Here is a 16,242-nt window from a genome sequence, read left to right as displayed (position 1 = left end):
AGCAAACTTGACAACGTGCTTTGGGACGCCGATGCAAGCACGATCAGTGATCAAGCTGGGGCGCCATATGGTCGTGCTGTCGTTTGGTACTTGCGCACCTCCTGTTTCTGAACACCAGCGGAGAGATGGGTTTTGCTGAGATGGTCAGTGTACTTCTGGTACGGGGTTTTCGTGAGGATCTTTCTTGGCTATGGTATATTTAGTTGCAAGTTTGAACGAACTATCCAGGTCGTCTTTATTAGGGTTACTGACACTGTATATTTTAGGTAAATCAGCTAAAGCTTGACACCCGATGACTTTGTTTGAAGTCCGTTTAGTTCAGTTTATTTTAGTTTTTGTTTTACTTTCTTTTATTTGTTGCTCACCAAGTTTTAGAATGACGCTGCTCAACGTGTACTTTACTATCATTTGTGTGTTGTGCAATGTATGTACCAAGCTGTGCTTTGCGGTTAACATCGACACTTCGCCGAATTCCATTGTTTTGCTGCAATCTGCCTTTATCCGAAACAACTCGGACGATGCAGCGGAAAACGTCGAAAATATCACCAAGAAATCTGTTTCAGTAGACTTTGCGCAAAGTATGGCACCAAGTTACTACGGCTACAGCATTGCTATGGATGACAGCGGGTGAGAGTTTTGAAGTTTTCTGATCAAAAAGCTGACAGTTTTTTTTATATGTTTTGAAAGTCGCTAAAATGCAAGGGATATAGAAAAAAGGTCGTTAAAATGTAAGTGATATAACAGGTCCCATAATAAACACTATAGATTCCGACATAAGTAATTTATAAATCCATATATTTTCGACTGATAATGCCCATAGGAGTGAAACATATATATATATATAGATATCGCATACCTTCCTAACAAACTGCTGGTCGTTTTACTAAATTTGGTGCTCATAGTTTAATATGTATCCTGATATACGGTTGAGATAATTTTGAGTTAATATCAAACTTTCCCTCAACGGATTTTAGGTAATAAATTTGTACGATTCAGATTAGTTAATAATTTTATTTTTATTCTCTTCATACTGTTTAAATATCTGTGTTAATCGTTTTAATGTATAAGTTATGTGTTAGAAAGTAAGTTGTGCTAAGGAAATGTGAGGCATTTGGCTCATTCGCAATGAATTTCCTTTTAACCTTTTATATTTATTCTGAGGTATCGTCACGGGATTGGAATATGTAAATAATATGTAAACATTAATGCAACAGTTTATTTTTTTTTTTCTGTTGCGGTTTAGGATTCTGGTCGGATCGCCGAAACTCGTCGACGCTAAAAATGCGACAGCACAAAGACAGCCGTTGGAAAGCAGCTTAGGTAGATGGCTGCAACAAAATTTTTAACATTGTCGTAAAATTCCAGGCTAACTGTATTATACATAGCCATATAGCTAATGCAAGCTTACAATAAGCTATGTACTGTCTTTCTCAGCACAAGGAAGTATTGTGTCTTGTCCCATGACGCCACTTCTCGCCAACTCATCAAACCGAAATTGCGCCTCTGCAACGCCACCTGGTGCCCGACCTGGAGACTCGTTCGGCCTTAATCTGATTACCAAGCCTGGCCGTAAACTTTACGTACGTGTGGCTAACGTTGCAAAACAACTATTACAACGTTAAAATGTTGTGATCTTGCGTTTAAACATTCCCCTTACGTTATTATGTTGAATAGTATTCTGGTGCTCATTGGTGTTAAATGTAAGTAAAATGTTAACCACAGCGGAATATGTAGATGGCCAGTTTAGGTACATAAGGTTCGTAATTATTATATTAGTTGGATCAGGATGCTGTCAAGAAGATAACGCATTTAAATAACAAGTCAAGATATTTTAGATTCCATTTATACCCGCGGACAATACGGAATTTCTGCAAAATGCCCTATAATGCAATTTACTATACTACTTTGCAATATTGCCGACGTCCATTGTATCTTGAGTAACACCTTTATCTAACATTCATAACAAGATAAACGCAATGTATATTTTTGCCCTTCGTGGAAACTTTTCACGTGATTTTGTTGCTGCCAATCAGATGTGACGATAATATAGTACTGATCTTTTTATGTGCTTAAACATGATAACTGGCATATATACTGCAAGGAACTGTAATAAATGTCGCAATTAGTCTTGTTCACCAACGAGAGAGCAAACTTGCTCCAGCGGACTCTACAGCCCAGGATATTGTTACCACAGTTCTAACGGAGGACGAAGGTGGACTGAAGACATTAAAACCAAAGCTATCGGTTAGGCTTATTAAATGTTTTTTTTTTTCTACCTCAAATATTTTATTCTACCTCAAATCTGTGATCTTGCTTCATCTCTAAACATAAGTTAGAACATTTTACTCTTTTATTAAAATCATTAACGAGTAAATCGTAGCGAGGCCCACCAAAAAAAATCTCGCAGTAATGTCCAGTAATTTACAGAAACTAGCAATTATTTATTGATTCTCAAGATTATGTAGTTGGTGACTTCCTTTTACGAAATATTATTTATCATAAAAAAATATTTTGGACGACAAAACAAGAATTTGCTCCAAAAGGCTAAACCGGAATAGATTTTTTCATATTAGGTCATTGAGCAAGTGATATCACTATATAGTAGTAAAAAGCTTCTTTGCTTTGTTTTTCTGCTAAGATTGCGCCAGAAAGATTGACATGATGATAGTACTGGACGGCTCAGGTTCTATCGGTAATAAGAATTTCGAAACGGTGAAGAGCTGGACGAAGGCCATTTCTTCGAATTTCGACCTAATCTCAGGATCTGGCCGCGTAGGAGTGGTCCAGTATTCATTTTACAATGCTTCCTGGTAGGTTTTGCCCGATTTTACTTTTTGCATGGTTATGTAGCTGCCCAAATCCCTGCTTTAATGTCATTTTTGTAACATAATAGCAAGGAAGTAAGTCAGAGTGACATTAAAGCGGTGATCTTTAACTTCTTTCTCGATTGCTGTACCTTCTATCACGCTGAAAGCTTACAAATAGCAAATGCTTCCAAGAACACTGGAACAAACAAATTGTTAGTCAACATTATCCAACATATTATGAAACCTTAGTATAGGTTTGTTTCAAGCGCGAAAAATCATAAAATGTATTTATTTCGTTAAACGTATAATTTATAGAGATTTTTATTGCGATATAACAGAAAAATTCTTGTCAGAGCGAAAAATAACATTCAGTTCGACGGAAGTAACAGTATAGATCAAATTATCATAGAAGAAAAACGTGATGTACCATTTCAAGTAAAGGCCTACCTTTTATTAGCTAGAACAAGACGCGTTGACTTTTCCAGTTCGTTTTGAATATGGTACACCATGTTAGATACATTTGGAGTAAGTCTTTCACTTAGGCTACTATCAGCTTCTGGACTAATGGGATTTAAAGTTGTTTAATGGATATAAACAAAACATAACCGCATTCAGCAAATCGTAAACGGAAACTCATTTAAGGAAATATTTAGTTCCATAATTTATTCCATTTGGACTTGTCATTTTGTTTGTTAAGAAGGGTATATATTTTTAGGCGAGGACATTTTAAGGGTAAAATATTTTGGGTATTGTGTAAACATTTTAGCGCAACTCGTCTAACATCACAGGTTTATTGTTTCAAAAACAGTTTAAACCCACACCGACGCTACAACAATCTGCGTAACAATATTTTTATACTTAATGGTGAGACTTTGTAGTTCAGATAACAACTCGTTGCAAACACACTGTATATTTTTGTGGTTTTAGGCCAAAGAAGTACCATCAGCTAAAAACTGAAGTCGCCTTGGGCAGCTGTTCTAGTTACCAATGCTTTAATGTAAGTTGTCAATAATCGGGAATGATTGGGCCACCAAAATAGAAACAAACGAGAATTAGGACCACGGAAACTCATAAATTTAGGATACCTTCTATAAGCGCAATCTCTTGAAAGTGCACTTGTAACAGTTAGTCCCCTTTTTTCTTGCAAAAGCATATAAAATGGAAAGTTATAGTTTTTCGCTTGGATGAGTCTTTATTTCCGAACTTATGATTTCACGAATTTGACTTATTAATTAGTAATTACTAAAGAATGGACCTAAAGTTTGACAGAAAGGGGATTCGATTCAAAAAGAAATGCGTTTGGCCCGGTACCTAATTTTGCATATACATATTTAGTCTGGTGCCCGTTATACATTTCGAAACGAAAAAGGACAAAATAATTGCTTTAAAGAACTTATAAAAGTTTGGAACGAATTAAGATAAAATATTTAGTGATCATTATAAAAACAAGTTTATGTATAATATATTTAGTTTTAAGCATAGAAAAAACAACAATTTGTTTTGAAATCTAACGACAATTAAAATACTATTTGGGATTAAATGAGTAGATATTCTTTAAAAAACTAAATCTGTTTTTACGGGCATTATGTGATAACTTGGTTCCGACAAAAAGTAAACTTGACACTTCTCGGTTTCTTGTCGTTAGGCGTTTTGGGGGGGATTTAATAATAACATCAAAAATGTTCATTTATTTCAGAATAAAGTGGACAAGATTAAACTATTCAAATCGCAAACCTTCACCGCCCATGCACTTAACAAAACCGTAAACGAAGATTTTAAAAGTTCGCGACGTTTCAACGATACTTCCACTTCTAAAATACTCATCCTTTTAACTGATGGAAGGTAAACGTTGTTCATATCTGGTTTATTATAAATTGCCATTACCGTCGAACAGTCATCCAGACTCTTTGTGTACTTGCGTCCACTTTACGACGAAACTATTTGACTTTATAAAATAGGTCTTTAAAAGTGCTTCATGTCAAACATCAACAGTTTTGAGAAATAAACTGGTAAGACTCATCAATCGTATGGAATTTATATAGATACGTCATCTATTGACTAAACTTTGTAGATTAAACCACGAAGTAAATTTACGCGTTCTATTTTTAACTAATGGTATTGCATTTCAGGTCCAATGACAAACAATTTCTACGGCAATCTGCCGACTACGTACGGTCTTTCGGAATTACCACGTTTGCAATAGGAGTGGGAGCAAACGCGGTACCAGCAGAGCTGAAGGTTTGGGGGACTGGGCTATACGCTTAGTATAATATAAAACCTTCTGTTTACAAAAAAAAATATTATCGCACAGAAATGCAAACAAAATATTTTGGATTAACATATTTTTATATTTATATATATACGTGTTCGACTGTTCGCTCCTGGTGCAACAATATATCTTACTTAACTTAGTTAATTCTTTCAGTGACATGGTTGCCTCTTTGATATAATAATCATATGGACCAGGTGTGGGTAAACGAGACCCATTTTAGATTTAATAGCTTAATAAAGAGCCGCAACGGGTTTTCAATTCATTTGATTTTAAGAATAATTTGCAGACGATCGCCACGGGTACAAACACATTAAAGAGAGTCTACCAAGTTAGCGAATTCGACAAACTCCAGGAAATCGTAAACAGCCTCAAGACTGAGATTTTCTCGGCCAGTCTGGAAGGTACATTATATTACATATTGTCACGCTTTCACTCAATATACTACATCACCTATTTACAGTATCCCATTATTTACTTGTTCAGAGTGACATATTAATATCCTGGAAATTTGTTTGATGTTTAGGGCCCCCTGAGTATGGTGGTTTATTTGCGAAGACTATATACCTTTTAGGTTCTGGAGATAAAAGCTCATCGTCTTATGACTTGCAGTTCGGAGAAACAGGAATCTCAAGTTATCTTAGTGGAACGGTAACACAATTAACTTACGTATCTATATACATGTTTATGCCTTTACTTACACGTTTGGAAGAACAATTCAGTTTTTTTTTTGCTTCTGGGTGGTGCGTGAATTAAAGATGGGACTTTTTGATACATGTTATTTATTCCAACAGTTGTAGGTGTCTAATTGGATATATGTTTCGTTTGGGGGGAAATTAATGATTGGTTTTACTTAAATTTACGCTGACCATGGGTTTACAACATGCAGCTAAAAACATTAAACAATAAAAAGTAGCAAAAAATAGTTCATTTGGAGAAACGTCGCCCTTTATTTCGTTTAGGGCAAAAAGTAACTATATAGGTACTAATGTAGGCTAGAGATTGAGATTTTGTTACTTTGAAATTGTTTTTAAGGGGTTTTGTACTGGCGTGAAAATAACGAAACAGACGGTGCATTATAAATGATTATAAATTAGACCAGGATAATAGGTATTTGTCACAAAAACTCCCATCTTTAATGTATGTTTGCATGGTTTGTGTGTGTGTGTCAAGCTGTTTCCATGACCACTTTAAGCTAGGCGTTGGTCCCAACAAATGGCCATTCCGGGGGCCTGGTTGGCATCTTTATGTGCATGGAAGCGGCGTTTGTTTGTGTTTTGTATGCGCGGCGAACCACGTTTCGGTTAGAGGTGTGATAAAAGAAAAGCATTTTTTGCGGTTCAAGAAAAGGTCTACAACAATGTGAAGATTTTCAAAACCAAGCAGCAAGCATAAATTACCGCAGGTGATTTACTTTCCTTTTATGCATGCAACTAGCCTATTCGAACTTGCAGTTTTATTTTCAGGGTGGCCATTCTTTCGGTCGAGTTATCGCTTCTATACGTCGACGCGCAAACTGACGTCACAATTGGAAATGAAAGTTCTCGTCGCTGATCTTAGCTACAGTTGGTTCTTCGAAAATCATATTTAACCTGAACCTGAAATAAATATTTGACTCGATCAATTTTGTATTTTGCGTCACCGCGCCGTGAATCAGAATTGAGAAACGTGGTTGATAAACCATATATCAATCATTACAAATTCTAAGTAATGAGATGAAATACACATGTTTAAATATCTATAAGCAATTAATTATTATCGCCGCTAATTTGGATTTGAAACAAACTTTTGTTCGACGCCCTTCGAAAATTGAAATTATGTACACTTTTTATAAGGGTCGCGACACACAGTTTGAAGACCCTGTGTAATACATATCACAGTTGTCTCTTGTGATCTAAACTGCCCGTTGGATTGGTTTAAACTTTAAAACGGTTCGTGTACCCGAAGTAACATAGTAGTATCAGTACAACAACCCTTGGAAGGCCAGGTTGATGCAACGGATTAGAGCAAAATGAGACATTCTAATTCCAATCTAATTTATGAATTACTTGTTTGCTCTAATTCTGGTTCTGATCTTATCCGGATTTTTAGTGTGATTTCGTCAAATGGCATTTTTAGTCTCTCAATCGAAATTAAGGAAGTGTACAGATTTGAAAAGCATAGGCTATATGCTCACAGTCAAACATATCAAAATTAGCCCTCACGTATATACCATTCACATTCTTTAAGTATAAATTGCTATATAAATCAAAATGACTGTAAATAACTAAATGTAGTTCTAATTCAAATTCTTATTACATTTTGGTATTGAAGAATTCGGTAAGTCTAATTTTAATCCAACTTGAGAAAAGTAGCGTATTATGTTCCAATCCTTATTATAATCTAATTCTAATTCTAATCTAATTTTAAAAAAGATAAAAAAATCTAGTTGTCCAAGTAGGAATGTATCTGCTGAGACTATTTTAATCTTTCCGAAACGGCAGTAGAATGGTCACTTATCTGTTTGTTCTTTGTTCATGACTTCTACATGAAAGAAATAGTTTGAAAACATGTTCATGTAAGTTTCTTTAAAATGATTTCGAACACAAAATGTTCAGCCTCCAAATCTTAGGGAAACATTTTTCAATCTATGGAAGCTTTGCCGAGGGCCACATGTTGACTGAAAAAAACACCAAAGTGGTCAGTTTGTATTTTTAGTGAAGTTAATTCATGCTAGTTACAACAGCGGCAACCATTTTCCTTGCTATAGTACATTTTTAACCGTCACCTTTGTAAACTTTTTTGAAAAATATATGTGCTGCTGTTAGGGTTTTCACACTTCCAATTCATAGGCTAAGTTGCGAATGTTTTGACAGGCTAATAGCTAAATGTTTTTAGCGTCTTTGTAAGCCATGACACACCAACCGCGGAGCACTGTTCGTCATAAAACACAAAGTTGCGAATTTGAAAACAAGGCCTGTTAGACAACTGAACGTTTTCAGCAATCTTTCTATTCAACAAAAATCTGTGACAGAAGTGGTGGTAAAAATACGCAGGCCATTCTGGTTTGGCAAATTTGTGAAAGAATGTTTACAATGGATTGGCTGATGTGATGCGTCCTTACAAAATATTGCACAGCTTGGAAGCCGCTTCGAAGTGTTAGGGACTTCCATATAAGATGTCTTGATTCAAAGCTAGAGATGTTACATTTAAGTCAGTGACATTTTTTTTTGTTTGACGGAAACATATTTTGAAGGCACTCTTTTCTACTAACAATTACATTAAAAAAATACAACGCAAGATGCCTTTGGAGAGGCTCACCGAAACTAATCCGCCTGATCAGAATTGTAGTGCAAGTAAGGCCAGGCTGAAAAAACAAATAGCCCGCGGATCGGTTCAAACCCACGACCTCCGGACATACGATAGCTCTACTCTGATAGACACTCCATTATGATAATTTACGTTTCCGAAAATGATTTTGTGTATTGCGTCCAAATACAGGCTACATCATATCCGCCAACAGAAACCGATATAATAAAAGTATTTATAGACCATTAAAGCTAACAGTGGAGCAAAACCTCCGTACAAAAGCACACTGTACCTTACGATAAAATAAAATATAACACGACATTACCATGACTCCAGGGAAAATGTTAAACAGCCGGACTTCGCCTATAGTTATTTCTTCCTAACTGAGCTGGCAAAACTCTTGCTGGTGGGCGCCAAGTTTAATAGGTCAAGAGTGCAAAGCTATGGAATAGTCTAGCGATTCTTTATTGCCAGTTTTGTGATAATTAGTTTGTCTCGATTTGTGCGGTGTAAACTATTTTTTTACCACCTGCGTAAACTCTAGCCCTTAATTAAATTCATGCCTTTTCCGTGACGAAGCGTGCATTGTTATATTTCTTATGCTACTTCCTGGTCACGGCTCCACGTTTGTCTAACTGAGTGTAAGTTTTATGTTATGTGTTTAGAAAAACTAGTTTTAGCGTTTGTGTGTGTTTTACGCCCTACAACAAAAATAACATAAATATTTTTAAATGCAATAATGTAAACTAATACATAAATTTTAGCAAATGTATAAGTGAATTTGGCCACCCATGTTGAAACGTTTATTTAATTGTGATGCCAAGCACTAGAATTATGTAAAAATATAATTATTTTAAGCCCTGAAATGTACAAATTTTATACTAACATTTTCCGGTTATCTATTTTTTCAGATTATGGTTCTCTGTAGTCTATACTAGTATTCTTTTGTATTACTTTAGTGCATTGTAGTTTTTTATTTATTACTGACTTCCCCATAGTTGTCTCGGAAAAAAATTGTGCCTTCGAAATTCTTATGACCGGTCCGTGAAACGATACTTGGGATTCATGGTGTTTGCAGGTAAGTATAGGCTACTTAAAAACATTAAACCGACAATACAAGAGTTTCTCCAGCATACAAAACGAGAAGTGAATTTCAGTTGTTAGCTGTCTTCAAGTTCGGCCTGTTAAAATGAAACAAATTAAACAATCCCTATATAGATCTATTGGCATTTTAAGATTTACTTTTCGGTATGTGATTACTAATGTAGTCGGAATCGGACAAATGTGAACGGACGTGGTTTAACTCACGACTTCCCGTATATCATTAGGCAAACACTGGACCTTTAAACCACATTAAACCACAGTCCTGAAAAACGCTTTAAACGAACAAAGGTAGCGCACATTAGTATAAACAGCGCGCCACGCTGATTATGACGATTTACGCCTGTGACGTAACGGGCTACACCGACATCCGCCATTAAACAATAGCTGTAACACCTCGATGTAGATCATGCTAAGCATAATCGTCAAGCAAATCAGATTTGTCGGAAGCGGATAATTGACTTAAAAAAAATATATATAATCGATAGACACGCGCAAAGGAAGTAGGCAAAAAGACATCGAAAAAGTTTCGGAGGCTTTCAACACCCTATAGGTAATTCATTACAGCCAGCCTGCACACGTGTTGTTTTTACGTCGGTAGAAGGCTGCAGATGTTGCATGATCAATAGCTGCATAAAGAAGACGACATAAGTTGTAAAAAAGGAAGGTTATGCTTTAAAGTTTAAACAAACGTACAAGGAGGTAACAGAAAAATCTTCTGTAGATATTCGAGGCATATTTTTGCACTTTAAACCGCATGATAAGAATACTGATCTTATGAACAGTAGTTTTATTGAAGTTATATTAGCACTAATGCCTGCACTATGCTTTAAAAACTACATTTTGACATTTAAATCACTAGTTAATTGTTTATTAAAAACAGTTTTGCAGTTTTAAACGGTTGTTGTCATACATATTTACCTCTAACCAAAAATGCGAAACTAGACTTGTGCTTCAAAGTCAGGATTAATAGCCCCATATTGCATTAGGCTAGACAGGAAGTATAGTAACTTGAAACCTGAAGAAGCACTGTTAGTTATTGTCCAACAGTTTGTGGTATAGGATTGTGCGTAGTGTGGTTCGTTTTGCCAAAGGGTTGTTTTGAAACACGGGCTTGAAAAAATGCATCACAGTGAAAATATGCATCGTGATTTTCAGCCAGTGGCAAACTGACCACTAGATTAGGTTATTGGTTTACGTTTTATAGGAATAGAATAAATATTGCCGCAGGTTTAGCATTATTTGGGCTACAGTAAGTGTTATCCTCGCATTGCAACATTAAATCAGCCTATTATATGAAATTAAGAGCTATCGCTGGAGGCGTATTTTTTGCTCAACAAATGGCCTCAAAAGAATATCACCCTGTAAGATTTGCTCAGCTAGGTTTATTTGATGTTGCACACCAAATATATATTATTTCGTCGGTTACAGTTAGGCGTTTTGTTTATTCACACATTGGAGTAATTTTTTAATTTATGCTAAAAACATACTGGGAAGTCAACGAAATTTTGGGGGCAGGACAGGTTGAAACCACTGATGTACCACATAACTTTTTCTAAATCGCACGTACAAAACCTTATTTAATCTGTAGTGTTGTAAACATGTCACTTTGAAATAATTTAAGTCCCAGTCAAGTCATTTGTAAAAAAAACTTAAGTGACTCTTTTTAATAAATAACGTTAAGTCATCAGCTACCTAAGTCAAGTTACCGTCAATTCATAATTTAGAGCAAATCAACTTCAAGTCAAGTTCTTGTCATAAAATTAAAATTGTTAAACCGGTCCGATTATATTTATATGCAATAACTCAAACAACAAAATAACTAAACAAAGCATAATATACTATAGAGCAACCAAATTGCTTTATGTACAAAAAGTAAATAAATGAAACAATTTTGTTTAGGTATGGTTTGCCTTTTGTAAGCATTGGAGTGCTTTCATTCAATTCTATTAAATGGTACAATTAACTCACATCATTATCTCATTCCGTAACTTTGTGGAACCCGAATGAACTGTATAAACTAATTGCTTCATTCGTGTTTTTATGTGGCCCGAAAAAAAAAATTTGTTTTTGGACACATGTTGTTTTTGTCCGAATTATTATTATTATTTTTTTTTTTTCAGTCAATTTTTTATGGCTCATTTTTGACAAAGAAAAAAACATAGTTGGAACATGAAATTTTCACAACTGTTAAATACCCTCCCAAAGTTGTTTCTAATATAAAAAAAAATTGCCTAGGTTCTAAGGGGTGGTTTTTAGGGGGGCAAAACTGTCATTTTTTGTTAATTTTGGTTTTAAGCACTTTTCAGAGATAAAAAAATGTAAAAAAAATCTGATATATTTATGGATGATGGATACATGACATATACAATGCTAAGTAACAAAATTTTAAACCTTACCCCTGAACTTTTCATCCGGGGGGTCAAAATGCACAACACATTAGGAAATTTTAATGATATATTTACACTAGAAGGAAATGACATAAACATCTGAAAATTTCACAAATGTTAGAGAAACATTTAAAGCTGATGTAAAAATAAACAATTTACCTCTTGAAAAAAAGGGGAGTAATTTAGGGGGGTAAAATTAAAATTCGGCCGTTTTTGTGTTTAGAGGTGTCTAAAAAACTAAAGAAAACATTGTTAAATAGTTTTCAATTATAAAGACAAATTATAGATTGCTCCTCAGGCCAATTTTGAACTTCAATTTAAAATAATTAACCTATGGGGGAAAACAACTAAACAAAAATATAGAAATTAAAGTGATTTCATTCATAGAATAAAAACTGGAAACAGAGTGGTGTACACTGCCTCCACAATTTTTCATTTCAATCTGCGGCGGTAAAATATGTTGTTTTGTAAAAGCAATAAGTTAATTTACTAAGAGAAGCCTCTTTTTAAAAGGCAAGTCGCACGCGCTTAGTTTCCCTGAGACAAGCCACTTCGCACAATGAATGTTGCACGCGCTGGACAAAAAAAGCACAGTAGGTATTCGCGGCCAGAATAAAGCAAGCGATATGAACAAATTCAGCATTAAAGGTTTTCTGCCGCTAGGTTAGAGTATATAGCTGTAAAGAACTAAATCGATTACGTCACACTATTGACTTTTGTCCCCAATGAGAGGCGTACAGGGGTGCAAGAAAAAATTGTCAAATATTTTTTAATTATAAAGACAAGTTATAGGTTTGCTTCGCAGCAAAATTTATATTAAGACCACTGACAATCATTCTTGTAAAAGTGCACCATGTCCAACCTATACCACGCAACTTCGGGCCACATCCGCTTTTGCCTGCTAAAGCACCGAAACTGGAAGCACAACATTGGGAGTATATGGACACTGACAAATAAGACCCGTTGAAAGAATATAGAATAACTAAGGAATGACACCCTGGTAAAAGAACTGCGCTGTACCCCCCTGGTATAATATAGTAGAGATTGATCAGGAACTAACGAAATTGACGTTGTCGCCCCGGTTTTACTTTTATTATGAATTTTGAATTCGTAAGATAAAGTTATATTTTGTCTGTTAATGATGAAACCTGTTAAGAAATCGAGAATCGTGGGAAATAAAACCTACGCCCCTTTTGTTTTATAACTTTAGGGTTTGCCTTTGCTTTAGCACGGAAGTGACGTTGAATTCATGTGTATGCCACCGACATACAGTATGGCTAATTAACCATTACAGCTATGTGAATTAACCCAATTTGGGCATAGTATGCTGTAAGTAAGGGAAGTGAGTGGCGTCCACAAAGGGCTGTTAAACTGTTTTTATTTGTTGTAAACTTTCATCGAACGGGCGTTTAGTCTATTTCCGGCTAAAAAAACTCACTAAGTCAAAGCTTTTCGCCTTCCGACGTAAACAACAATTATGTCGAACGCGCTGACTGCACACAACTCCGCAAGTCGTGGATCCGGCTTACGTCTTGTTTAGCACTAACAAACTGCCTGCTAAACCGCGAAAGCTTCGGCAGCGTATTTAGAAATAGGCCGAAGTTTACAGCAGCTGGACCTTTTTTTCGTGGTTCCTATAGTTAGAGTCACGTAGACTGGAAAAAGGTCGAGCTAAAGCCATTGTTAAACAAATGAGGTGCTTGCAAAGCCGACTTGAAATCATTTATGGATCAGACAGTGCGATTTAACACTCTAACTACGGTACCTATAGGCAGTATGCCGCATAAATACATTGTCAATATGACTATCTTTGAGTGAGGTTAAGAAAGCAAGAAAAGATAGATTAGTGAGTTTAAATGTGTTAAATTGCTAATTTCTGATGGACACAATTCACACTTTGTCGTTAATATTTGCATCAGAGAAATCTCTACCAGGTTGCAGCGTCAAAGCTAATTGTCACAAGGCAGAATAATGCACGTGCGAAGCATGCTGCATGCGGATCATCATACGGCCGGATATTGCCAACCAATATGTGGAGCTGTTCTGGCGAAACTTTGTGCCATCTATAATATTCCATATGCCACTTATTGAGGCAGTGAATGTATAGCAAACAAGTACGGCGTATTCATGGTAAATATAGCTGTTTAAACTAATCGATATATACAGATGCGTGGAAAATTGGTTCGGAGGAGATTATATTTGGAATATTGGTTGACTGCTGCCTGCATGACTGTTTTTAAACGTTACATCTTAAAAGTAGGATTATATCATTATAGACGGTTAATTAGACAATAAAAAGTACATAAAAATTGTAAAAATGTAATCCTAATTATGGATACAATGCAAAACATGCAACCGTTCTATCATAACAGGAACGGATAAGAAAGTTGCAATCGGAAACAGATGTGTTTAAAATCGTGCACAACTCACAACTAAAAACGTTTCAAAATTTGTCTACATGTTGTTGTTTCATAAAAGCTTAGATTTGCTTACTTCAATGTTTTTTGTGTTCGTCAAAGAACTATTGACGTATGTAAGGCGTAGCGATAAGGGTCTTAACCCGCTATAAGGTGCAAGTCCACAGGTCGGAATTCCTGTATTAATTCTAGAAATCTCATATCTATCCAATATAATATGAAAGGCGTAAATACCATTCTAGACAAATTTAGGCAATTGTGCAGGTTTGTTAATGTGATTTTGTCGGGGTTTTACTTACATATTCCCGACATATTTTTAAAGGTGGAAGCATTACAGTTGCATGTATTTAATTATATGTTTAAAAAATGCGTTCGAAAATGCTTAACACAGCGTTAAAAAACTTTTTTAATAGTTATTGCAAGTAGGATGAAACAGGTAGCATCGGAACATGAACTATATGTTTTAACTTTAACAAACCTAACTTTCTGATTGTGTAATGACTATGCCACGTTCTATGAAACTTTGTCATGCCCCCTAACCATCAATTGCATTTTTTACATATTTTTATAACGTAAGTGCAAAAATCCTAATTAGGTATCTCGCTTTTTTTTAATCATGTGGGCCCAAAGACCAAATCATCGTAACCTAAAAATTACATATACATTCTCGTTTTTCGGTTTGCGCGAATCAATAATGTATTTTGATGTAGTTTCAATATGTTAATATTAGCACCTCTCTACAGCCTAAAAAATAAAACAAAATAAACGATGTAATTTTTATGATTCCACGTTTTGACGTATATGCTGGAAGTATTTCTAAAACTTGTTCATTCCCCGTCCTCCAAAAAATATATATCCTGGAACCGGGACTGCCTAAATTTTTATGTGATTTCTATGTAGGCTTGTAGTTGCTGATTAAATGGGATGCATATAGGTATTTTAATACAACACTGGACAATGGCGCCCTAAAGATTGTTTGCCAAATTAAGCTATTGCTGCCAGGCTTAATATATAACCGAGTATGGCTCATCCAGCAGTATTATATAATCAATCGATGTTTCGACGTCCTATACAGAACGTCTTCATCTGGATACTGACATATCATATAAAACAGGTTCCTTATAAAGCGACAAATAACAAATCGTGCGATTACAAACTCGCACCAACGCTTAGTGTTGTAAGAGTGCCCGATAACTTATCGGCGCTAGTACATCTATTTTTATGTTCATTGTGCTGGCGCGTGAATGGATGTTCCACGACTCAAGAAAACCTCGCTTGTGGTAATAGGTTTCCTTCATCAACACTAAAGCAGCAGAAAAGGTAATGCTGTGCTTGTGTATGGTTCCATGGTTTGCCAACGAAGGAAATCAGCATTGGCAAACCATGCAACCACCCACAAGCGCAGCATTATCTTTTCTCCTGCTCAAGTGTTAATGAAGGATACCGTTTACCACCAGCGAGGTTTTCTTGAGTCGTGGAACATCCGTTCACTCGCCAGCACAATAAACATGCACGTTCGTGTTTTGTAGGATTGTTTAACGTATTTTAGTGTGATGAAAACAACGAAAGTATTTTGGCTCTATGCAAGGTGGAATTTGTTGTCTACTTGGTGAACGAAATATAACGGGTAGAAAGTCTGATAATTGACATTTTCTTCCGTTACCCATATCCGATATTTATTTTTTAGCATCACAGAATGCCGAGTATAGATAACCCAATCACCACCAATCCTTTTTACTGATGACAATGACTTGAGCGATTGGTGTGGATATTTTTTATGACAATTTTCTAGGGCATATCCTTCTTAGGTAAAGTTAAAGGAATACGTGACATCAATGACATTTTTTTGGTTTCTTTATTTCTCCAGTTAAGGAACAAAAAAACATCACCGTAGTTCATGTTTAACTTTACGAAGATCGCTGGAAATGCAGGTTGTAAGGCTCATCGCGTTTCTATTGCTGCTAATTTGT

The 16,242-nt window shown here is 35.6% G+C and overlaps 1 protein-coding gene across 1 annotated transcript in view; it reads left to right on the top strand.

Annotated features, from left to right (window-relative positions):
• The first annotated feature begins 376 nt into the window (after positions 1 to 376).
• The window catches only part of LOC146132295 (collagen alpha-5(VI) chain-like), a 33,951-nt gene continuing 18,085 nt past the window's right edge, over positions 377 to 16,242 (top strand). Inside the window, exons 1-6 of the mRNA XM_083397269.1 lie at positions 377 to 627; positions 1,244 to 1,320; positions 1,435 to 1,580; positions 2,127 to 2,244; positions 2,639 to 2,810; positions 3,735 to 3,808. Of these exons, the coding sequence (XP_083253395.1) occupies positions 377 to 627; positions 1,244 to 1,320; positions 1,435 to 1,580; positions 2,127 to 2,244; positions 2,639 to 2,810; positions 3,735 to 3,808 (838 nt within the window). The remainder of the gene's footprint in view (positions 628 to 1,243; positions 1,321 to 1,434; positions 1,581 to 2,126; positions 2,245 to 2,638; positions 2,811 to 3,734; positions 3,809 to 16,242) is intronic.

This window comes from Ascidiella aspersa, chromosome 9, assembly GCF_963924565.1.
Source record: "Ascidiella aspersa chromosome 9, kaAscAspe10.2, whole genome shotgun sequence".
Classification (NCBI taxonomy): domain Eukaryota; kingdom Metazoa; phylum Chordata; class Ascidiacea; order Phlebobranchia; family Ascidiidae; genus Ascidiella; species Ascidiella aspersa.
Note: the sequence above shows the minus strand (reverse complement) of the source record. Positions and strands in the feature narration are given on the sequence as shown.